Source organism: Plasmodium falciparum, assembly GCF_000002765.6.
Source record: "Plasmodium falciparum 3D7 genome assembly, chromosome: 8".
Taxonomy (NCBI): domain Eukaryota; phylum Apicomplexa; class Aconoidasida; order Haemosporida; family Plasmodiidae; genus Plasmodium; species Plasmodium falciparum.
This window is the reverse complement of record NC_004329.3, coordinates 449,150-475,172: the sequence shown is the minus strand read 5'-3', so window position 1 is coordinate 475,172 and position 26,023 is coordinate 449,150. Positions and strand designations below refer to the sequence as shown.

General features: G+C 21.8%; 5 protein-coding genes and 1 non-coding gene across 6 annotated transcripts; 3 read left to right on the top strand and 3 right to left on the bottom strand.

Annotated features, from left to right (window-relative positions):
- Window positions 1–181: 181 nt before the first annotated feature.
- Window positions 182–385, top strand: PF3D7_0809250 (conserved Plasmodium protein, unknown function; the record flags this gene model as incomplete). Its single annotated transcript, XM_034153486.1, has 1 exon — window positions 182–385. The coding sequence occupies one exon, from the start codon at window positions 182–184 to the stop codon at window positions 383–385; it is 204 nt and encodes a 67-aa protein (XP_034009377.1).
- A 2,894-nt stretch (window positions 386–3,279) lies between these two features.
- Window positions 3,280–7,230, top strand: PF3D7_0809200 (asparagine-rich antigen Pfa55-14; the record flags this gene model as incomplete). Its single annotated transcript, XM_001349397.2, has 1 exon — window positions 3,280–7,230. One exon carries the CDS (start codon window positions 3,280–3,282, stop codon window positions 7,228–7,230), a length of 3,951 nt encoding a protein of 1,316 aa, XP_001349433.2.
- Window positions 7,231–8,605: 1,375 nt separating this feature from the next.
- Window positions 8,606–15,861, bottom strand: PF3D7_0809100 (erythrocyte membrane protein 1, PfEMP1; the record flags this gene model as incomplete). Its single annotated transcript, XM_001349398.1, has 2 exons — window positions 8,606–9,859; window positions 10,786–15,861. The coding sequence occupies 2 exons, from the start codon at window positions 15,859–15,861 to the stop codon at window positions 8,606–8,608; spliced, it is 6,330 nt and encodes a 2,109-aa protein (XP_001349434.1).
- A 3,126-nt stretch (window positions 15,862–18,987) lies between these two features.
- On the top strand, window positions 18,988–19,122 carry PF3D7_0809000. The gene has a single exon (XR_002966630.1). It is a non-coding gene; the product is annotated as a Plasmodium RNA of unknown function RUF6 (non-coding RNA).
- Window positions 19,123–20,253: 1,131 nt separating this feature from the next.
- PF3D7_0808900 (rifin) lies at window positions 20,254–21,370 on the bottom strand (the record flags this gene model as incomplete). Its single annotated transcript, XM_001349399.1, has 2 exons — window positions 20,254–21,198; window positions 21,317–21,370. 2 exons carry the CDS (start codon window positions 21,368–21,370, stop codon window positions 20,254–20,256), a joined length of 999 nt encoding a protein of 332 aa, XP_001349435.1.
- A 1,903-nt stretch (window positions 21,371–23,273) lies between these two features.
- On the bottom strand, window positions 23,274–24,558 carry PF3D7_0808800 (rifin; the record flags this gene model as incomplete). Its single annotated transcript, XM_001349400.1, has 2 exons — window positions 23,274–24,368; window positions 24,487–24,558. 2 exons carry the CDS (start codon window positions 24,556–24,558, stop codon window positions 23,274–23,276), a joined length of 1,167 nt encoding a protein of 388 aa, XP_001349436.1.
- Between the last annotated feature and the right edge of the window lie 1,465 nt (window positions 24,559–26,023).

The window sequence follows — 26,023 nt, the reverse complement described above, 5'->3', positions numbered from 1 at the left end:
TTAAAATATTACAAATGGATATAATAACAAAATTGTTGTTACATATTTTATTCATCTAGAAAATATTTAAATAAGATATTTGTTAACACGAAAAAAAAAAATAAAATAATAATAAATAAATAAATAAATAAGATACATATACATATATATATATATATTTAACATTTTGGAGGGGTAAAATATGTCAGTTTTATGTCACACCTTGTTTAGTTTTTTTAAGGACCTTAGGAGTTTATACAAACCATATACAGCATTTTCTTTCTTTTTCTTCCCATGTGCTATAAATATGTATGGAATTATAAAATTTAATAATTCAGATTACCATATAAATAAAAGCGTAACAGATGCCAATGCATATATGAAAAGGACTGCCCAAGAAAAATAATACAATGAAATAAGATAGAAATTAAACAATATCTTTTAAATGGAAATGAGGAAGGAAGAAAGAAAGAAAGAAAAAAGGAAAAAAAGAAAAAAAGAAAAAAGAAAAAAAGAAAAAAAGAAAAAAGAAAAAAAGAAAAAAAGAAAAAAGAAAAAAAGAAAATCGTATAATATTTCCTAAAGAAATAAAATATTATACTATATATATGTATACAGTTGAATGGTTTAATAATATAGAACAAATTGAATATTTTTTTTTTAAGAATGTGAAAAAAAGTATAAATGATAAACGTATATACGTTTTAATTTAAAAAACAAAAAAATAATAATGAATAGGAATAACTGCAATGTTGTATAACATATTGTAAATGTTTTATTTTTAAACATCAAAATGTTTTTTTCATTAATTTTTTTTGATATTTCTTTTTTTTTTTTTTTCTCCATTTGATATATATATTTTTTTTTGTTTTAGAAAAACTTTTTCAAACATAACTATAAAAAAAAATACTTATGTAAATATTTATGTTTAATATGAGAAAGATTATCTTTTTGTATTTATCCATTTTTAATGTGCATTATAGAATAAAAATTTTAATAGTTTTACACAAATTTACAAAGTTAAAAAATAGAATATAATGTAATTTGCATAAGCTTAATTTTTTTTTTTCTTTTTTTTTTTTTTGGTAACAATATAGTTTAAGGGGAATATTAAAAAAAAAAAAATAATAAAACAAAATAAAAGGATTGGATAATAACTATTATACATATGTATTCTATATTTTATTTCAATTATATCATTACACATTTTTCATATTTGCCTTGTCAAATATAACATTATTATTACATTTAATATTCTTATGTTATTCAAAATGCTTTGGATAATTAAAATGAAAAATAAAAAAGAGTAGGAAAATAAAAAACATACATAGGTAATATATATATATATATATATATATATATATATATAGACATGACGATTAAACATACATCACATAAGACTGATTAATATGTAGAGATAGTTAAACAAATATAAAATATTACATTTTGCATACATAAAATGTTATTAAAAGCTGTTCCCATAAATAAATGTACATATTATATATATATATATATATATATATATATATATATATATTTGCTTTATTAAAAAATTTAAAATACGTAACAATTTTTTCTTTTTATTAGTTCATGTTAATGTGTTTTTAATATTTAAATGTTAAGTAAAACATAGGTAAATATATATATATATATATAATATTATTTAAATTGTTAATGTAAGAATTTTGTATACATATGTAAAATATATATTATTTAATTATAAATAATTTTTATAAAATGTGCTCAAAAAAGAAATAAATTTTTTATTACATTATTATTTCTTGAAATTAGTACATAAATTAATTCTTTTATTTATTTCATTGGGTTTATTTTTAACTTAAAAATCAAATATATATATATATATATAATTATTTATTTTATTATTTATGTTTAAATAAAAAAAAAGAAAAAACTAATTCTTTAACATATAAAATTTTATATATTCTACATATATATATATATATATATATATATATTTTAATAAGATATATACTTTGTAGGCCATACTGCATTTCCACTACATATGTTAATAAAAAAAAAAATAATAATATAATATATTTATAACAATATATATATATATATACATACATACATTATACATTATAACAACATAAAAAAAAAAGAAAAAAAAAAAAAAAAAAAAGGAATATTTTATTTATGTATATATATGGGGAAATGAATATTGTTTTTTTTTTTTTTTTTTTTTCAATTTATTTTATTATATTATAAATAGAATTAATTTTATGTATTATTTTCAAAGAAAAAAAAATAAAATAAATAATAAACTTAATTTAAGAACAGTTAAAAAAATATATATATATATATATATATATATATATATATATATTATATATATAATATATTTTTATTTATTTATCATATTGTTATATATAATTATATAAATTTTATGATATATTTTATTATATTTATTAAAATTTCTGTTTTTAATATATAAATATAAATATATATTATATATATTATATATATATTTATATATATTTATTTATTTTCATAAATTAAAAAAAAAATATTCTTATAACATCCTCAAATGAGGCTTGTTTTATTTTACATATAAATTTATTTATTTTTATTTTTTGTTTAATAATAAATGGATGATTGATAACGTTCCCAGTTTTATTTACAACATTTTATAAAATAAATAAATATAATAAACTCACAATCATTCTTTTTTTTTTTTTTTTTTTTTTTTTTTGTATTACATGTTTGAGCAGAATATGTTGTTTATTTATATACAACTTACAAAAGATAATTTCTTTTTAAATGTTTCATTTTGAAAGATTTATATTTATTAATTATTTATAATTTTGTGTATATATCTTAAAAAGAAGAAAAAAAATTATATATATCAAAAGATATAAAATGTTTATAAAAACATAAAATTGTATGTACAATTTGTATATGAAATGTGTAACAATTTTTATAATTAAAAATTTTAAAATTATAATAAATATATATATAATATATATATATATATATAAGAACATATTTTAAACAATCATTGATATTATTGCATTTAAAAGGTGTAATCTTAAAAAAATAAGTGTATATATATTATATAAAATAGTATAATATATGTTTAAAAAATTATGAATTTCATTTATATACATAAATGAATTGACGTATTTTATTTATATCCTCTTTGTAATTACAATGTTGATACTTACATATTAATAAAATATAATAAAGTATAAACATAATATAATAGTAATTATAATAATAATAATAATAAAAAAAAAAAAAAAAAAAAAAAGGGTATCTTCGAAGTAGTATAATGAAAATATGAATAATAATAATTATTATTATTATAAGAAAAATAAAAATACGAATAAGAAGACTAGCTTTCTTGAATCAAAATATGATAAAGTTGTAAACAATGTATTAGGGTTATTTAAAAAAAATAACAAAAACAAATTTCTTTCAACATCTTCAGCCTTATGTAATGATGTACATGAACAAATATTAAGCTCAAGATTATTTCTGGATTTGTGTGAGGAAAAGGAAATATTATTATACAAGATATTAAAAAAATTGAATATATTAAATTTGATTTATTTTCGTTTTTTAAAAGAAGAAGATATCGAAGATGTTCATGATTTACATAAAGAATTATTCCCTGTAAAATATCATTCGGATTTTTACTTCAGTATATGTAATTTTGATGATAATACAATAATTGATGATGATATTATAAAAACTATGGAGAAAATAACTAGTTCCTTCAAAAAAAATACAAACAGAAGAAAATACAATAGTAATAATAATAAAAACAACAACAATAATAATAATAATAATGATAATAATGATGACAATAATTGTGGTAATAATCATGGTTGTAATAATTACAGTGAAATTGCGTCGTCATTAAAAGAAGGGAGTCATAATACAAACAGTAATAATTTTAAAGACATTAATTTTGTAAATAATTATGAATGTAATAATCATAATAATGTAAATTCATATGATGAATTGTCAACAAATTGTTGGAACATAAATGATGATGAAATGAATGATATAGACAATTATTATGATAATGATGAGTATTTAGAAGAAACACAAAATGATATTTTAAATAAATTTAATAATTCAATAGATAAAAGTGGAATAGAAAAGAAAAAAATAAATAAAAAGTGGAAAGAAGATCAAATATTTTCAGTGGGTGTATTTTTACCATTTTCCTTTATCGATTATATTAATAGTGATTATATAAATAAATTGTTGAAGAGAAAATGTATAGAAAAATTGGGAGAAAAGGATATTTTACTAGACTATATAAGATTTATGGATGATTGTAATGTTAAATATGAACAAAATAATACAAATGATAAATTTGATAAATTTGACACGTCTGATAAATTTGATACGTATGATAAAATTGATACATCTGATAAATTTGATACATTTGATAAATATGATACATGTGGTAATTACTATAATTATGATAGTAGTAATATCAATGATGATAGTAATTCATATTGTCATGATACTCATATTAATAATATGAAGTCACATTCAAATTCTACAAATAACAGTCAAAAAAGTACTTCAAATTGTACTTATGAATCATTTAAAACATATTGTAATTTTGAAACAGGGGATAAATACTATAAAGAAAATATCGATTATGATAATTTAAAAAATCAAAAGAGGTTGACAAATGAAGTAGATGCTAAAGAAATGTCAGATTTTATTTTATCATCAAATGAATGTAGTAATAATATGAATGATAAGGAAACACAAAATGGATTTGATAGTCTAAATGAAGAGGAAGCTTTTAAAAAAGAAGATATACAGGTTAATCCTAATAAAAATTTTTATGATTGTAATAATAATTCTTCTCCTACGAATAATATTAGTCATTATAAACATTATGATATTTTTAATTTTAATGACAAAAAAGAGGAGCATACAAGCTTTAATAAATCTAATAATAGTAATAATAATAATAATAATTTGAAAAACACAACTTATAATATGATTAATCCCAATAATGTTTACAGAAATGTAGGTACATTACCATGTAATATACAAAGAAACAATAACAATAATAACAGCAACAACAATAATAATAATAATGACCTTATGTACAATTCTTTTAGTAATATAAATTATGATAATGAAAATATTTACAATATATACAAAGAACTTAAAGAAAAGTGTCAACTATATAATGAAAGGAATAGCTTAGAAGAACATATTAAAAATAATATGAAATACAAAATACATTTAAGTAAAGAAATGTTAAATTTATACAATCCAAATGAAAGAAAAATTAAAAGAGATTATTTGATTGGATGCTTATCCTCTTTAATTAATTATGATGATATTAATAATGAAAAGGATTATAATAATATTTGTGATTTTTTTAAAAAAAAGTCAAATAATAATAAAAAGGGAAAGAGCTATTTAAGGTATATGTATGATACGTCGAAGAATTTTCTAGAAAATTATATGCCTATAGAAAGATGTTTTAACTCGAAAAATGACGATCACATATATGAAGAAAATTTTAAGGATGATAAGTTTAATTATGATCATGAATATAGTGACGACAACAACAGTAACAATGATAGTAATGATAATAACAACAACAATAATAATAATAATAGCAGTAATGATAATAATTGTAAGAATTATTATAATTATAATTATAATAGTAATAGTAATAATGATGCAAAAGATGTGCTATATAAAAACCATAGAGAACAAGATGAATTGACGTATGAAGAAAATAATTTCAACCAATGTATAGAAGAATCATACACACATTTAAATAATATAAAAGATAATTTTAATTATTCTGGAGATATTAAATGGAGAAAACAGGATAATTTATTTTGTAATAATATATTAAAAGATTTATCAATATTAAAAAAAAACAAATGTGTAAAAAAAGATGCTCGTTTTGAAAAAATTTTATATGAAGAAATTTATATGAATAAAAATATAAAAGCAATGTCGAAGAAATATGTAAAAAAAAAAATTAGTAGTATATATATTTTAACCGTTGGAGTAAATGAATATTTCCGAGGACTTAGTTTAGCATCTTACCTTATTGAATACACTATTTATTTTTTTTATTTTATTCTATATAAAATGTTTTTATATAATGACAAATTTTATTGCTATATTGATAATTATACATTCTATAGTTTCTCTAGTAGTCTTAAGGATGAATATAATGAAATATTTGATGAAGGGGTTATAAGTGATTACTCTTCAAAAGACATGGAAAATAATGAAGAAAAAAAAGATAAAGAAGCGAACTCTTTAATTATATATGATGAATGTGAAAAAATAAATCCAATAAAAATTAATGACAATATATATAATAATAAAATATCTTGTGTTGATGATGAACACATTACATATAATAATAATAATAATGTAAACGAAGATATTAATGCAACAAAAAAAAAAAAGAAAAAAAAAAAAAAATTTTACACATTAAAATACACCAACAGCTCACTGAATGTATGGGGGAAATTTAAAAATACAAATAGTACAGAAAATAATGATTATAATAATGATAATAATGATTTTGATATTAAACGTAAATCTTGTAGTATGAACAGTAATATTTTGCTAAGATATATTCCAAAAAATCCAAAAGGAAAAAATAATTATAGTATTTGTAATAGTGTTATAAAAGAATGTTATATGCAAATTATATCAAATGATTATTTTCTTCATCTATATCATAATATTCGTAATAAACACAGTGAACTCAGAAGAAAAGTAAAACATATAAAAAATATAAATAATATGGAAATTGATAATAATAATAAAAAAAGTAATACTACTACTACTACTACTACTACTAATAATAATAATAATAATAATAATAATAATAATAATAGTAATAATAATATTACTAATAAAGATAATTCATCATTTCTAATGGCTAATCTGATCCAACCCAAAAATGCTTTGTTCCCTCTTCGTATAAATAACAAAATATTAAACTTTTTTGTTAATAACTTTTGTGCTTATAATCTAAAAGATAAAACATCTTTTAATTTACAAAAAGTTAATACTGTCAAACCATTTATAAATAATAATGAAGAAAATTATATTCTTCCGTTGTACATATATTTACATGTTATAGACTATAACAAAGCAGCTATTAATTTGTATAACAAATTAAATTTTGATTATGTGCATACATATGAAAACTTTTATTACATTAATAAAATTGCCTTTTCATCTTATTTGTATGCTTATTTTTTTTAACCCTAAACTGGAATAACATATATATATATATTTACCCTATATCACTGTGACATCAAAATAATACATACCTATATTTTATATAGTGGAATGCTCATTTTTTAAAAAAAGTTCCTCATTATATATATATATATATATATTACATGTCTAATATTTAATATATCATATGTCATTTATTATTATTATTTTTTTATTTTTTTTTTTTGTGTTTTTTATTGTAATAGTTTATTTTTAATTTTTCTTAATTATCCATTATACCTTATATATATATATATATATATATATATATATATATCTCAATCAATTTAATTAATTTTTTTTTTTTTGTTTTTTTTTTTTTTTAATCTGATACCTGAAAGATATTGGCTATATATTTTATTTATAACTACGACATAACCATTGTTTTGAATATTAATGGTCATAAAATATAATATGAAAAAAATTAAATTAAATATATGGAAATACATATATATATATATTTCTAATTGTGATGGTACAAACAATATAATTAAAATAATCTCATATGGTAGATAAATATAATTAAATAATGTAAAAATTTACATTCTTATATTTTGAATTAATTATATTAATATTTCTATTCTGTTAAATTCAAATAACAAAATTGTTATTATTATATCATATAAATATGTGTAACATAAAATATGAATTTTAATAAAGTTAATGATAAAAATAGCATAACATATTCATAGTATATAGCATTATATTTATATATGCTTTAAATAAGTAGTGAACCTTTAGAAATATAGTGTAAATAAATATATGTAGTTAAAATATAAAATATAATATAATTAGAAAATGAACAAAAAAATATATTACCAAAAACAGAAAATATAAAATATGATAAAATGATTCGCAAAAAAAAAAAAAAAAAAAAAAAATTTAATAAATATACAAAAAAAATTGTTCTTTTTTTTTTTCCCCCTAAAAATATATATGTATACAAATATAATCATAATTTACCAATATATATATTATAGTACAAATATCAAATAGAAAAACCAAAATATATATATATATATATATATCCCAATTCACATTTTCAAATACATATATAGGAAAAATATATACATAATTATTTACATATTATATAAAAAAAGAAAAAAACCTAATGCATATTATGAAATATCCACAAATATTATATTCATATAAAATAATCACATATTGTACAAAAAAATTTATTAAAATTTATCACACAAAAAATTATATACAAATAAAAAATACACATCAACAAATTAACAAATAATATATATATATATATATCATTTAAATAAATTATATAAAATCCAAAAAAAAAAAAAAAAAAAAAACAGCAAACATACAAAAAATATATACATACATATATACATCTATATTTGTATTATATATTCCATATATCTGATATAGGATATTCCTTTTCTAACAATTCATTCATCTTATTATTATGAAGAGCATTCATTTCAGTTTGTTCTTTAATGTGTATATCATCCATAGGTGGTTTAACATCATCTGTATCAAAATAAGTGATATCATCATCATAAATATCATAGAAGTAGGGTTCACGATGTTTTTCCAGATCATTCAATATAGTATCCTTAATGAAATTATCAGGGTTTGTATCCATATTCGTAAATTCGTTCTTTGGTTTAGGATTATGCATATCTATTTGAATAGAAACATCAGTATTCAACACATTCTCATACCTATTGTTAATGTCACCACTATTATTGTTATTTTCTTTGTTCCATTCTTTTTTTAATTTATCTAAAAATTCCTCCTTTTTATTTTTATCCCACTGTTCGCACATATTTCTATGTCTATCTAACCATTTATGGAACAAATTTATTTGATTGAGTATAGGATCACTATTTGTATTTTTTGCAACACTATTGGTTGATGTATTTTTTTTCGTATGATTTGTCCCAAATAATTCATTTTCTTTTCGTTTCAATATTTCATCGTAAATGTCATAATCACCATTTAGTGCGTCATTGATTAAATCTATACCACTATAAGAATCATGGTTAGCACTTGTTGGATCAATACCACTGTATAAATTATTTTCACCACTGTTAGTACTCATATCATAACTATATTCTTCTCCAATATATAAATTTCTATCATGTATGGACATAATAAAAGGTTTTTGGTCCACATTATGACGTGACATGGTAGGATGGGTATTATTATCCACATTATCATGTAAAACATTTGGTTCCGTATTTTGGGTATTTTGTAACATATTAGATATAAAATCTTTTTTCAATTGATTCCATTCATTATCTGTAAATTTATTTGTATGTGGTATATCACCACTTGGTATATCTCTTTTTGATGGTTCAAGTACCACTTCTATCAACGTTTTATATTTAGGACTACCTGGTACATATATATCATTAATATCCAGTTCTTCATACTCACTTTCTGAGGAAGTAACATCAGTAGTATCAGACATAAATGCATATTTTTCATCACCACTACTATCTCCTTCCATGTAAATATATGTTTTGCCTTTATATCGATCACTAGCATAAGGAATATATCTATTGCTTGATTTCAATGTAGGTATATCATAATCACCTTTGGGTATTTGCAGTATTTGGAATAAATTTGCAACAGATGATTTGGTTTTTTTCTAAAAAAAAGAACATATGTGTATGTATATATGTATTTAGGTATATATATGGGTTTGTTAATGTATATATGTATGTAGTTATGGGTATATATATATAATATATATATGTATGTTTATATGGGCATGTATTTAATTTAATTTTATTTTTTTTATTTAATTAAATTTTTTATTTTTTTTTTTTATTTAATTAAAATTTTTTTATTTTTTTTAATTTTAATTTTTTTAATTTTATTTTATTTTTTTTTAATTTTATTTTTTTTTTTTAACATTTTTTCCCTTTTTTTTTTATTTTATGATATATATTTTTTTTTAACATTTTTTTTTTTTTTTTTTTTGTTTTTATTTAATAAATTTGTTTTTATTTTATTTCTAACAAATTTTTTTTATAATCATTTTTTTTATATATAGAATTTTTTTTAATTTCTTTTTGATAATATTTTTCATTTTTTATTTCATCAAAATTTATATTTTTATTTTAATTTTTATTATTTTTAAAATCTTTTTCTTTTTTTTTTTTTTATTTTAATAAATTTTTTTTTATATTTCTTTTTTAATATAAATACATATATATAAAATACATATAAAACACATACATATACACACATATATATCCAAACATAGCCACACATAGATATTCAGAAACACATATACATATATATATATCCGAACGCTCAAACATACATACACATATCCACATATATATATACATTCAAATACTCACACATACATACATATACAGAAACACATATACATACAAACATATATATATGCGAACATACGCACAGATACATATACAGAAACATATATGCATCGACATATATATATCGAAACATACGCACATATACATATACATCAACATATATATATATATATATCCAAACAAATACACAACATCCACATATATACATATATATACTTCCATTTACCTTTAGATAAAAATAAGTGAATGTAGCAAAACCGATGCCAATACTCCACATGATCGTCGAAGATAACATGGCATTTTTCAGGGGTTCCCACGGGTCGTCGCCGGGTTGTTGGGGTTTCACTCGGGGGGGTTTTGGTCTTGGTGCCACTTTTGGAGTTGAGGCTTCTTTTTGGTCACCAGCTGGAGCAGGAACTGGGGGATCCTCACTAGGTGCTGGTGCTGGTGCTGGTGATGCCGGTGTACAAGTTTCTCCTTCTTCCTCTTTTTTTTTATCTTCCACTGGCGGACAAAATGATGGTTGTTGTTTTCCCACTGGATTCTGGTCTCCTTCCTCTTCAAGGGGTTCATCGTCATCTTCAACGTGGGCGGAATTTTCACACGTTTGTGCTTGGTTTTCGGCACTAGGTTGGGGGTGGTCATCTTTACACTTTTTTGTTTTCTTTTCAAGCTTATCAAGCAAACATTCTATGATATCTTTTTTTTGAGGTTTTCCATTTTCTGAGCTCGCAGCTCCATTACAATGAGTTGACCTCTCGAACTCACCTAAATCTTTACAAGGTTCTATAGCTTTGTTAATTGTAACAGGAATTTGAGATTGCAAGTCCTCCAAAAAACCTTTCACATCATAAACGTCTGATTGAGCACCCTTATATTGTTCGAAGTAACGATCTCGTATTGTTTTCCATTCTGTCCTTTTTTCATCTATCCATTTAGATGCACAATTACATTTATCATTACATTTATTTTTACATATGTTTCCTTTACCATTATCTATACAATGTGAAATTTTATGTTTAATTTTAATATAATCTTCTAAAAAATGATCTACCCAACGTTTAAGCAATGCTCTAATTTGTATATATTCTTTATCATTTTGATTTACATTAACGTTTGTCTGTTCACATATATCTACACCACATACATAACCACATGTCCATTGTTCTTTTCTAATACCTTCAAAGATACCTGCATTTTGACATTCGTCTAAAATATCTTCAAATACATTTTCACTGTTATCACTCACACGTATATCTATTACAGTAGAATCGCTCATTTTTGTAATTTCTTCTGCAGTAACCGTTTCTCCGTTGCACGTATTACCATTAGCACCCTTGCAATTACCATTTCGACAATTTACTTTAAATTCAGAACATGGTTTACAATTATCTGCAGGTTTAAATGTTACGTCTGGTTCCTTAAAATTTATTGTACCGTCTCCATTATCCTTATTATTTTTAGAACATGATCCTAACTTTTCCAAAAATGAATCAATAGACGCATAATCTTTATCAAGCTTTCCAACAAATTCATGATCCGATATGTTACCAGATTTACTTTCAGGATCCTTATTATTTTTAGCTTTCTCTTTTTGTTCATTATACACATTTGAATGTTTAGTAAATTCGTCTTTTTTTATATTTATCCATTTTTTATAAGATCTACAAGACTTTCCACAATCTGGGCAGTTGAAATTTGAAATAATACTATAATCCTGTTCACGAATATCTTTACAATTTTCCCCATAACCACTACATTTGTATTCATCATCACCTTGTGTGCAATCCCCCTGTATCTTCTCCAACCTCCTCGTCCGTTCCCTACAAAATGTTTCACCCCATTCTTCAAGGTATCGGAAGTAGGGGGGGCGTAACACAAATTTGGACAGGTAGGTTTTTTCACCACTAGGGGAGGTGCCGATTTTGGGGCGGGTTTCATCACTATCATCTTCAAGTGTGACGGTGTGGTAGTTGTATTTACCGTTTTCTTTGGTGTTTTTGTCGTAAAGTTCAGTTTTCACAGTGTTGTTTTGTGTTGGTGTACCGCCTTTTTCCTCACTATCTCTATAGGTTAAAGCACATATCATTCCATTCCAAATGGGTTCGGCGTATTTTGACCACAAGGTTTGAGGGGTTGTGTTGCCAGTTTGTGAGGGGACACCACTATGTTTTTTGTTATCACTATTTGGGAAAACTTTATCTATAGCATCTTTTATTTTACTTTCTCTTTCCTGCATTTCTTTATCACTAGGACTACCATCCTTTAACAAGTTCACCACCTCCATATTCTTCCCCTCAAATATGTCTTTGTAGTCCGCGATTGTATAAAACATTAATCTCAAGAAATCGATGGGGATTGTACCACTTTTTAAGGAGGTTTCGGGGTCCTTGTCATCACTGCCTGAACGGGGTAGTTGTGGTAGTAGTAGTAGTGGTGACCCAACACTTTGTGTCTTCGTATTTTCCGCTTTATACTTATGCCACAAGAAAAAAGTTTCTATTGCCGCAGATTGAATAAACGCAGTACGTAGTTTGTCACTTTGTGACGACACTTTACCACTTGGTGACTTCTCGCCACCTTGTGGTTGTGCCTCACTACCACCCGCCTGTGATTGTGACTTCGTGGCCTCGTCACCACCACGACTCGCCCACTCGTGTAGTTTTTGTATGTATAATCGTCGTCTCCTGGGTGGGATACAAATACTACCAGTGGGTTCACCACTTTTAGCACTAGATGGGGCGGTTTCGGGAGGACTACGTGCGACACGACCAGCACGAGCTTCACCAGTGGCTGTTTTGTCACCTATACATTTCCACCCCCAATATCTGTTGGGTGTGCCGTATTTGAGAGTGCAGGCGGCATTCAAGTCGCCTTTGGTAAGTGCTTCTGCCACTGTGGCGCAGACGTCTACTACTGTTGGTGCCACCTTTTCTGTGGCCGTTTCCTCTTCCCCCTGTCCCGTGTCTTGTGCGGTGTCCTCCGTTTCCTCCTGGTGGTCCTTGTCCTCTTCGTCTTCGTCTTCTGAGGCGGAGTCAACAGTGTCGGGTGATGGGTCGGCGGAACGTAGGCGTGTTACTTCTTGTTGGGAGCAGTCGTCTTTATGTGTTTCTTTGCATCTGTTGGCGTCTGTTAATTCCTCTTGGAGAAATTTATCAATTATTGTTTTCGTTGTATCATCTGTTCCTGGATTATTTTTCTTTTGCAAAAGATCTGTAAATCTTTTTATTGCTTTTGGATCTCCCTGAGCTTCTTTCATATCTTGTAAAAAAATACTTTTCAAATAAAATTCAAGAATTTTGCCAGGATCTTCTCCTTTAATTTCTTCTAGCAAATCTCCTTGTTTTCCAAAATGTTTTTTTATGTTCGACCATTCTTGTTGTTTTTTTTCAACCCATCGTTTATAACAATCACAATTTTTGTTACATCCATTTTTACATGCTTTTGTTTCATTATTTATACAATTATTAAGTTTGTCTCTCCAATCTACAGAATCTTTTAACATATCAATAATCGAACCATAAAAAAATGAATAATAGGACTTAAATTCTTGTCCCTTTTCAAAATTTTCCCATTTTCCTAGTATGCAATTATCACTATTATGAGTTTCATCACTATCATCACTTTTATCATTTTTTTCATAATGACATTGCCATTCTTTAATTTGTTTATTGTTTTCAGCATTTTGACAAAAGATTCTATATTTTTGTAGTATACTTGTCTTTCCTTTTTCTGGGGTAAGTACTGGTATATCCGTTGTATTTGATTCAGGATATGTCTTTTCTATTTCCTGGGGGCATTCTGGAGCATTTTCGTTTAACCTTTTCCATTTTCCATCTTCCTGTTTTTCGATCCCGCACCATGGACAAGGTTCGCAAATTTCTGTACGAGAAAATGTTTCGTCAACATTTTTATTACTAAAATCAACAAAAGTTTTTTTTCCATCTCCTACTTCAGGGTGATTTTTACATTCTTTTTCTTTATTCAATAATTCTAAAAACGAATCGACAGTTATATATTGTTGTTTCAATTTATCATAAAAATCTTTTGCATATAAGTTATTAATAGGACCATATCGAGTTGTTTTTGTTGTATCATTGTTTTTCTCTTTTTCTTTATCATACTTGTTTTTCTGTTTTAGAAATTCTAGTTTTTGGTTATCTATCCATGTTCTAAAAGGAATACATGAATAGGAACATTTATTACAATCAGAATCGGGGAAAAGTTTCTTTTCTGCACTTATAGTTCTCTTACAATCATATCCATTAAGATCACAATATTTATCTTCACCATTTTTTCCGCGACATTGTTCTTTAGCATTTTGTAATTTATGTTTTCGTTTACGACAAAAATCTTCGGCCCATTCCTCGAACCAACGTAAATATTGAGGGACATAATCGAAATACGTAGGAGGATCTCCATTAATACATGTGCATTTATTATGAGCGATACTTTCTCCACCAGAACATGTTGGTCGAAAATATTTATTACCTTGAGCGTTGCATGTGATAGCACTCCATACTTTTTCTCTATTAAGTGCCCACCAATCTTCTCGTAATTGAAAAAAATCTCCTTTAGGATCATTGTAGCGAGCTTTTGCTTTGTCCACATTCTTCCCGCTCGTGGTCAACTCATTATATATATTCCCGAAAATGTTTTTCAAACTATCTTGTAATTTTTTTTTTTGTACTCTATCTTTTTTATCATAACCAATGAAAAGATCTTTTCCTCTGATAATATCTCCTATATCTGCAAAACTTCGTGCTAATACAGTACATAATTGAGAACGAGAATCAGAATAAGTTGCATTATATTTATCATGATAACCTTTTAATGACTCACCTTCATATTTTGCTGCAAGACACACTTCTAACAATAAATTATGTTTATTATTGATTTTTTCAGCTTTCATGTGTGATAAATGTTGATCACATAGAAATAACCTTCTAAATGGTGCACATGCTCCACCTTTATTATCTTCGTTACCCTTTATTTTACTATCAGTACATTGACCTCCATATTCATCAGAAAATCGAACTTCTGGTCTATCTTTACAAGGATACTCCCTACCCCCACCAATGGTAACATTACTATTATAATCATATTGAAGTAAGCATGGATTTGGTGGCGTTGTTTTATTAGGATTTTCATCCCCTGGATATGTTGCTTCTGACAAATCTCCATGCAATTCATCAAAATATGTTTTAGCCTCACCATTTTTCACTTGCTCGTACACTTGTTGCCCAAATTCATCCAATACATGTTTGGCACTCTTGTCAGTACCACCTCCTAGCGTCGACATTTTTGTTTATCGTTCGTGACTACATTATGTCATGCATACGTGGTATATATCGTGGCATATATAGTGGCAAGTGGTTTGGTAGATACGTGGTTATATGTATGTTATGTTATGTTATGGGAGTATTGTAATATTTGGATGTATATATATATATATTTATATATATATTAATAAATAATATTTAATATGTATATGTATGTAATTATTATTAGTTTTATATATATATTTTTAAAAAAGAAAAAAAAAATTATATATTTAGTTTTATAATAAATTTAAATGTTCTAACAAAAAAAAAAAAAAATATAATGAAAAATATTATATTTTATGCATTCCTTTATTTATCTATTTAATTATATATATATATATATATTATTTTTTTTATGTTTTATTTATTTTGTAAAATTATAAATGAGAAAAAAAAAAAAAAAAAAAAAAAAATTACGAAAATACAAACATATAAAAATATGCAACGTGTTTATATATTTAATTATAAACTGTAATATATGTATATTTTTTTCACTTTATTTTAATTTATTATATATATATATATATATTAGAGGTAAAAAAAAAAAAAAGAGAGACAAATATGTTCTTCCGTTTCTCTCTATATTATCTATCATATTTATATATTCATATAGATATATATATATTTTTTTTTTTTTTTTCTTTTATTTAATATAATTTATTATATAATAACATGTATAAGATCGAAAAAAAAAAAAAAAAAAAAATTATAAAATAAAATAAATAAATAAATAAATATATATATATATATATATATATATATATATATAACGGGAAAAAAATTATTATTATATTAATAAAAATGATTTCATAATTTTTTTTCTTGTATTCTTTATGTATTTCATGGATTTTATGAATGCTAAAATTTTATTGTATTTATAATAAAAAAGAACTAAAAAGATACATTTTTTTATATATATTCAAATATAAGTTATTAATAAAATGTTGAAGTATTCTACATTTATATTAATCAAAATATTTGTTATAATATAAAAATATATATATGCCAGTATATAAATATTATTGTCTCTAAAGCATATATTAAAATATATAATAATGTATGTATACAAAAAATATAACCTTAAATAATACAAAATACATATATAATTAGAATATATACGTTTATGTATGTAGAATAAATTTATTTATTTTCAAAATACACATATTGTCATATATTTGTTATATCATGTTAACAAAAAGTAAGAACAAAAAAATAAAATAAAATAAAATAAAATAAAATAAAATAATAAAGAATACCATGATATAATAAATCTAACTACCTATTAGTGTAGTTTTATTGTCTTCATATATATATTTTTTATAATCATTATTGTTGTAAAATGTATATTTTTAGTTATCCATTTTTTATATATATCCACAATGAAAAACAAAAAAAAAACATAACCCTAAACCTGTAAACCATACCTATATCAACATAGATATATATATAAATAAACACATTAATTTTTTATGCATCCATTCACATGCCAACACAGAGTGAACAATCTTTATAACTATATACCCGTGGTTACACTCAAAATATACATATAAATAGAGAAATACAACTACATACTAAACCAATCTAACATACATAAATATACAAATAATTATATATATCGATATTTTTCGTCCAATCTACATAAACTTTATGTATAATGCACCAACATAAATATGATATATTATAATATATGAGATGGTAAAATATGTTGTGCTATATATATATAATAATTTCTAATTATATTTATTCCTTTTATGCATTTATTTTATGACGTTGAATTTCCATTTCTTAATTTATATAATATATATATATATATTTAATAAAAAATACATTGAAAATTATTCTTATGATTTACAATAATTCAATTTAACTAATTAAAAAACTAAAGGACACAAAATACTTCATATACATTAATATAAAATTATTCATTTATACCATATATTACTTACATATATATATGTACATTTCTCTATCGTAATGTACATAAAAAATGAAAAAAATTTGTATCAAACCTTGGAAGCATTATTAATAAAAAAACCATGAAATCTTCCTAAATCATATAATAATGAATTTGGTCTAGTTTGTCTATACTTTTTATAAAAATAGTATGAGCAAATTTTGAATCCATATATTACATTATATATATATATTATAAATAATAATTAAAATATATATATATATATATATATATATTTATACGCATATATAATTTGATCAAATATTAAAATTGTTTCATAATATTTTTTAGGTTTCGAACAATAAACAGAACATATTATTTAATCATATGATATATGTCTGAATATATTAGTTTATTTGTAATTTTTTTTTAGGTATAGGAAATAATTTCATGACTACACATTTTTCATAGTATATATCCTTCTTATAAGTTTTAATTTTTACACTGCGAAAAATATATATATATATATATATATGTCTGAATCTATAATATGTTCATTATTTTTTTATTATGAAGGTTTATTTGATAGTAATTTTTATTCTTCAAACTATATATTATTACTTTAAAAATACCATAAAAAAAAATTATTATATATATATATATATATACATATATATGAATATAAAAGAGAAAACTATAAATTTAATATATATATATGTTATAGTTCATTTATATAAAATATTCATACCATTAATATTTAAAAAAAAAAATATTTAACAAAATTTTTTGGTAATAAATATGATAAATTTCCAGATGATAATATAACATAATTTGTGTTTAAGAAAATATATATAAAATAAAATATATATATATATGAATATATTAAAAAAATAAAAGCGAAGAATATAATATTATATATTTCAAATTAATATATTTACATAACATTTTTTATATATACAATTTTATTCTCCAAATAAATTTAAACATCAACATGAATATATATATATATATATATAAATATATAACATATATTTTTTTTCATTAAATTTAAATATAAAATTTGTACTTTTATTTTCAAAATATTTATATTTCAATTATGATATATTTTATATATGTACATACAATGGTAAATATATATATATATATATATATATGTATATTATGTGCGTACATATCATTTTAATAATACTTTGATATCAGTACTATTATTAAGCTGCCTCAGTAGCCCAGTCGTTAGGTATGTAACTTTTCCTTGTGAGAACGTTGGTTCGACTCCGCTTGCCGACAATTTCATAAGAAAAGTTGCAAATCGAGTTGCTGAGTTACCCGGAGGGGGGTGGCGCAATTTTTTTATAAAATTTTTATATAATTCTTTTATAATTTTAAATAAAATATATATTATATATTATAATATGTATATATATTTTACAAAGTAAATAACTCATTTTTTTTAAATAAATAAATTTTCATATGTTTTAATTTGAACGATTAAAATGGAAATGTTATAATATATTTAATTATATATAATTTTAACACAGTATATATAGTAAATTTTTATTTTTCTTATCAATAATTATTTTTTATAAGTCAAGGACATTATAACATTTTATGTATAAAATATATAAATAGCAAAATTTTAGGGATATTTATATTTTTATATAATATGAGTATTATTATATATATATATACATTTTACTATAATACCTTTTGAATTTTTATATACACACATTATTATATTATATATTTATCCATATGACAAAATTATTATTTTCAAAATTTTGTTCTGCTGATTCGTAACTAATAATAATTATATACACTTATATATATATTGCATTTGTGCTATAATTCATGTCATAATAATTAAATATGACATTTTCGTTTTTAGTTAAAGCAAAAATAAAGTAATAATTAATATATATTATATTGCAAGGCATACATGATATTAAAATAGAAGATATTAATAAATATATTATAAAAATTATAAGAAAAATAAAGATTAATATGAACTATTAAAATTATATTTATTTATTTTGATTTATATTATATAAATATTATTACAATTTGATCAATAAACGAACACAAATATACCATCATAATATATCTATTTTAATATATATTGAATTGTTTAACATTTTGCTACGAGGAGTTTAATAAATATATATTCTGTTATTCTTAAGAATCATATATTATAATTATATATATGTATGTGTTTGTACATACATATATATATAAGAGATATATTTTAGAAACGAAATTAAAAATAATAGTTTTTATTATATAAAAAAATAAAATAAAATTGTGTTAATAACAAAACAAATAAATAAAACAATAATTAAATAAATGACAAAATGGTATATATATATATATAACATAATAATCATAAAAATATTTATTCATTATATAATTGGTAGTATAATAAACACAAAATAAATCATATATTCAAATTACTTATGAACATAAACCTAACAAAACATAACTATTCTTTTAATAATTTTATATATTGTAGTTTTTTCTTCATTTTTTTTTTTCTACGATAACGTAAAATGAAATAAATAATAACCATAACTAAAACTATAACGAATATTGTAATACCTGAGACAATCATGTTATAAGAAAAATCAGCAGTTGTGGTTTTTATGATTGCAACTTTAGCTCCTTGAACACTTGCCGCTTCCATAATTCCTGATTGGGAAGCACTATTGGCGAATGAAACCAATGATTGTCCTTTTTCCATATTTGTAAAAGCGCAAAATAAGTGTTTGTTTGGAGTTTTGCACAATCCATTACTTAAACCTTTAACAATATTAACAAGTTCCATTGGTATATTAAAATTTGATCCATTAATCATTTTTGTCAAATCAACACCAGGTAAACTAATTAGACCAGGATATGTTGAGAACATATCAATTACTACCTTAATACCTGCTTTAACTCCTGCTTCATGGGCAAGAAGAGCAGCATAATTGGCCCATCCATATATACCAGTATAACCAAAAATTTGCCATGCTGTTAATGCTCCTCCTAATCCATACCCACACTTAAGGCAAAATTTTTCTGTTTTGTCGGCTACTGATTTTTCACAAACACATGTGGGTATGTCATGGGTAGATATATCAATTTGTAATGCCGAGAACTTTTCTTTTAATTCTTTTTGGATTTTTTCTTTTAAAATAAGTTTTTGTATATTTTGCTCACATTGTTCTTTGCATTCTTTTCTGTTTTTGATCATACGTTGTTCGTACTCGTGAAACCTTTGTTGTGTATGACGGTCAAAATTATCCATGACCTGTTTCATTTCGGGGTCATTATTATAATTGGATGGTGCATACAATTCGCATTCGCATAATAATCTAGTGGTTGGTATTTTTGTGGTGTTTGGTGTATGGAGCGTAGTGTTGTAATGATTCTTATTGACATTTAGCTATAAAGAATTATATATATAGTGAATATTTATATATATGTTAAGTTATATATAATGTATGTTATAAAATATATATTATTATAATCATTATTTATGTGTATACATGTGGAAATATTACTAATATATTGAACATAAGGGAAAATAAGAACATATTAATGTAATGGATTCTCATTTTTAATTTAAAAATATATTATTTGTGAAATTATCATGAATTTATTTATTTATACTTATTTATATTATATTATATTATTTTATTTTTTTTTTTGGTCACAAAATATATGCTTAATATAAATGTTATTATATTTATTATGATGTAAGGTAATTCTTTTTCCATTATAAAAATATGTATATTATTTTATTTCTACCACGATTCCATTTTTATTAGAAAAAAAAAAAAAAAAAAAAAAAAAATAATTAAAATAAAAATTAATTTAATATAATAAAAAATAAAAAAAATTTCACAATTTGTTTAATTTGAAATATTTATTTTTATATATTTTAAGAAACATTAAAATATAGAAAAAATTTCTTTTTTTATTGTAATAAAAATACAAAATGTGTAGAACCATAGTTTTGAAATTAATTACCATATTAATTAGAAGGATTTCTATAACATATATATATAATTAATATTTTAATACATATGTTTTTATAATTGTAATTAAAATATAAGAAAAAAATGTTGTAAATCATATTATGTAATATGAAAGTTAAATATAAAAGTATATAAAAATATATTAAAAAATATATTTCATTAAATTAATTATTTTTATTCTTGTTCTAAATATTATTCTATGTTGCACGTTTCTCTCTAATGTATCTACGTTATTCCTAAGATGAATATGAATTTTATATTTTAAAAAAAATTGAGATTATTTAAAAAAAAAGAAATTCTATTTATTATATAATTATATTATATTATGATTAAAGGAATAATATTAATATTTATAATTAAAAAAAAAAAAAATAAATTTATATAAAAAAAAAATGCTATGTAGTATATTTTTTTTTTTTGTGTGTGAATATGAAATTTTTACAAAAATAGTATATCCATAATTTAGAGATATAAAATTTTTTTTTTTATATTTAATATTGAAATAGTATATAATAAATTTTAAAATTTAACCTAAATTAATTTTTGATTTATATTAAATAATATACTTTTTAATAATTGTATTATAGTAATCATTATTATGTATATTTAAAAATAGTATTGCACTAAATATAAATAAATATATATATATAGAAGAAATAATATATTTTTATGATATATATATTTACTATTTGTAAAGGAAAAAATTGTTAATATTTATGAAAAAAAATATCATATAATCGTCAATATGAGTAAAAAAAAAAAACAAGAACGAAAATGGAAAACATAAAAAATGTCATTATAATATGAAAATATTGTGTTTTAAAAATTTTTTTTTTGTGTTACTTTAAAAATGTTCCTTTTTTAATATTACGTTAAAAATAATATATGACATTTTATATATTAAAATCTTTGTATATATAATGAATTCTGGTTTTTCTAAATGATTTATATAATTATCATTTCTTTAATATATATATATTATAGTTTTGGTCCTAATGAAGAAGAAATAAGGAAATATAAATTTTAGGTAAATAAATAAAATATATATATAAAGGGAAAAAGTTATAATATTTTATATTACATATACTAAATATATTAATAAAAAAGTATTAAGGATGAATATGATTAATTAAAGTTATATTTATTTGTCTTAAATTATATTGTATATATATACTTATATTTTGATTTTTATTTCATTATAATATTAACAAAAAATATATATTTATTTTGTTATATATTCAATTATATAATACTTCATATGAGAAATATAATAAATATATATATATATATATATATATATATCAACAATGTATATTTATATAAGTTCTTTATTTAAAATTAAATATGTATGATCTTTTTTATTTAAAAAAGAAAAATTATAAAAATTTTTATAATTAAATTATCATATAATATTAAACTAACATAAAAAAAAAAAGAAATATAAAAATTTCCTATTTTAACAAAAATCAATAAACAATAATTATGATATCACGTAAAATATTAAATTACGTTTAATATAGCGACAGCAAAACATAACTATTCCTTTAATAATTTTATATATTGTAGTTTTTTCTTCATTTTTTTTTCTACGATAACGTAAAATTAAATAAATAATAACCATAATCAAAACTATAATCAATATTGCAACGATGGAGGCTATTATAGCAGTATGGTAAGTAAAACATGCAGCTTCTATAGTGTTTTTGCTTGATTCTATAGCTGCTGTCGTCACTTGTTCAGTAATATCCTTAGTAGCTTGTGCAGCAGCATTTGAAGACTTTGAAACAACTGTTTGTGTACCTGCTACTACGTATTTCTCAAAAAAATCAGGAGTATTTCTTAAACTTTCCAGGGAACAAAAAGATGCATGTGTTTGAGGTTGGGGAGTTATAAAGCATACATTATTGCTTTCTAACTTAACAACTTTATAAATAAAAGCGGGATCCCAAAAATTTTTTGCAGTAATAACATCTTGCACTGATTTACGACCTAATATTGTTAGAAAAAAATTATTATATAATTCGTCAATGGCTGTTGCAATACCCGCAGCTTCACCAGCTGCTTTACCTGCAGCCGCACCCTCAGCTATGGCAGCGTTCTTAGCAGCAATCAAAGCTCCAGTTTTCCACACATTTACAGCAATTGCACCAATTAATCCAACATTTGGTGAAACACTTCCTAATCCATATCCACATTTGAGACAATATTTTTCTGTTTTGTCAGCTATCGACTTTTCGCAAACGCAAGTAGGTATATCCTCAGTATTTATATCTGTTTGTAATGCATCCAACTTTTCTGTTAATTCCTTTTCTATTTTATCTTTTAAAATAATTTTTTGTATATCCCTTTCGCATTGTTCTTTACATTTTTTTCGTTTTTCTTGTATCCTTTCATGATACTCATGAAACCGTTCCGATGTCCGTTCATCAAATTGTTGCATTACCATATTCATTTCTGGATCGTTGTCATAAATGGACGTATATAAGTCACATTCGCATAAAAACCTATTAGTTGGTATTTTTGTCGTGTTGAGGGTATGAAGTGCATTGATGTAAGGATTCTTTTGGATATTTATCTATAAAAAAGAATGTAAATATCATATATTTTTTTGTATATATGTATATATTTTTTATTTACATGAATTATAAAATGTTACATATATATTATTATTATTGTGATTAGTTCATGCATACATGAGAAGATATTAACAATATACTTAAATTGACGGCATATAATAATAATATATTAATGTAGTGAACTTTCATTTTTAATCTTATACGTATAATATATTTTTATTAAATCTATAACTAAATAATTAATATATATAATATTTTATTTTATTCTGTTAAACGAATTACATATGTTTAATCTAAAATATTATTATAGTCGTATAATATAATAAACAATTATTTTCCCATTATGTAAATATATATATTTTTTACTTGAATCATATTTGGCTTTTTATTTAGAACACAAAAAAAAAAAAAAATAAATAATAAATAATAAAATAAAATAATTAATTAAATTTTTAAAAAAATAATATAACAAAACATTTCCATATTTTTTATAATTTTGAATTTTAATTTCTAATATAATATAATTTTATGTCATACGATTAATTATAATTGTAATTTTCTTGTTTTTTATATTTTTCAAAAACACATTGAGATATTGTAATAATATAACATATTTTACTGTTATAAATTATATACAAATGTGTGTAGTAATAGTTGCTAAAGGTGTACAACACATTTATTAGAACATATAAGTATATAATACATATTCCAACAGAAACATATCATTGCATGTATATAAAACATTTAACAACAAACATTGTGTATCATAATATATGATATGAAAAAAAACTTTAAATTAATAGTAAAGAAATAATTTAATTTTATTATTTTTTGTAATCTTTTTTTTGTTCTAATTTTTTTTGGTATGTTATACGTTTCTCTCTAATTTATCTAGGTGGTTACTAATATTAATATTATTTTATGCAAAAATGTTTGGAAGTTTTTTAAAAGATTTATTTATTATTAAAATACTAAATCATATAATTATGAAAAAAAAATATATTAATATTTATTATTATTTAAAAAAAAAAAAAAGAGAACAATTAAATAAAAAAGATATTATATATATATACTATTAGATACCAGATTGTATAGTTTTCTTTAGTGTTGTATGTTATACAAATATATTTTATTAATAATTTACATATTATAATATTTTGATAACATATACTAATATATATATATTTTAAATAATAGCTATAGAATTTTATCCTATATTAATTGTATTATTACATAACGTAACAAAATAATTAATTACTATATATATATTTTTAATTATATTATTATATATATTTTGAAGCGTTATACAACATTATATATACTATGATAATACATGCGATAATACATTTTTATTTAATATATAATTAATAATTATATATATAAGTAATATATTATTTAATGTGTTACATTATGACAACTTAAATGTTGTGTGAAAAATGTGATGTAAGAAAATTGTTATTATATATTATAATAAAAATTTTTTATTAATAATTTATAATGTGTATAAATATGTTATAAAAATGAATAAATGAAATATTTAAGAAATCTAATTAATCGTGTTTGAAAATAAAGCATGCAAATATATTTGAAATATATAAATGAATTTATTAATACGCGTATTTATATTATTATGCTATTACCTGCTATTAATCAT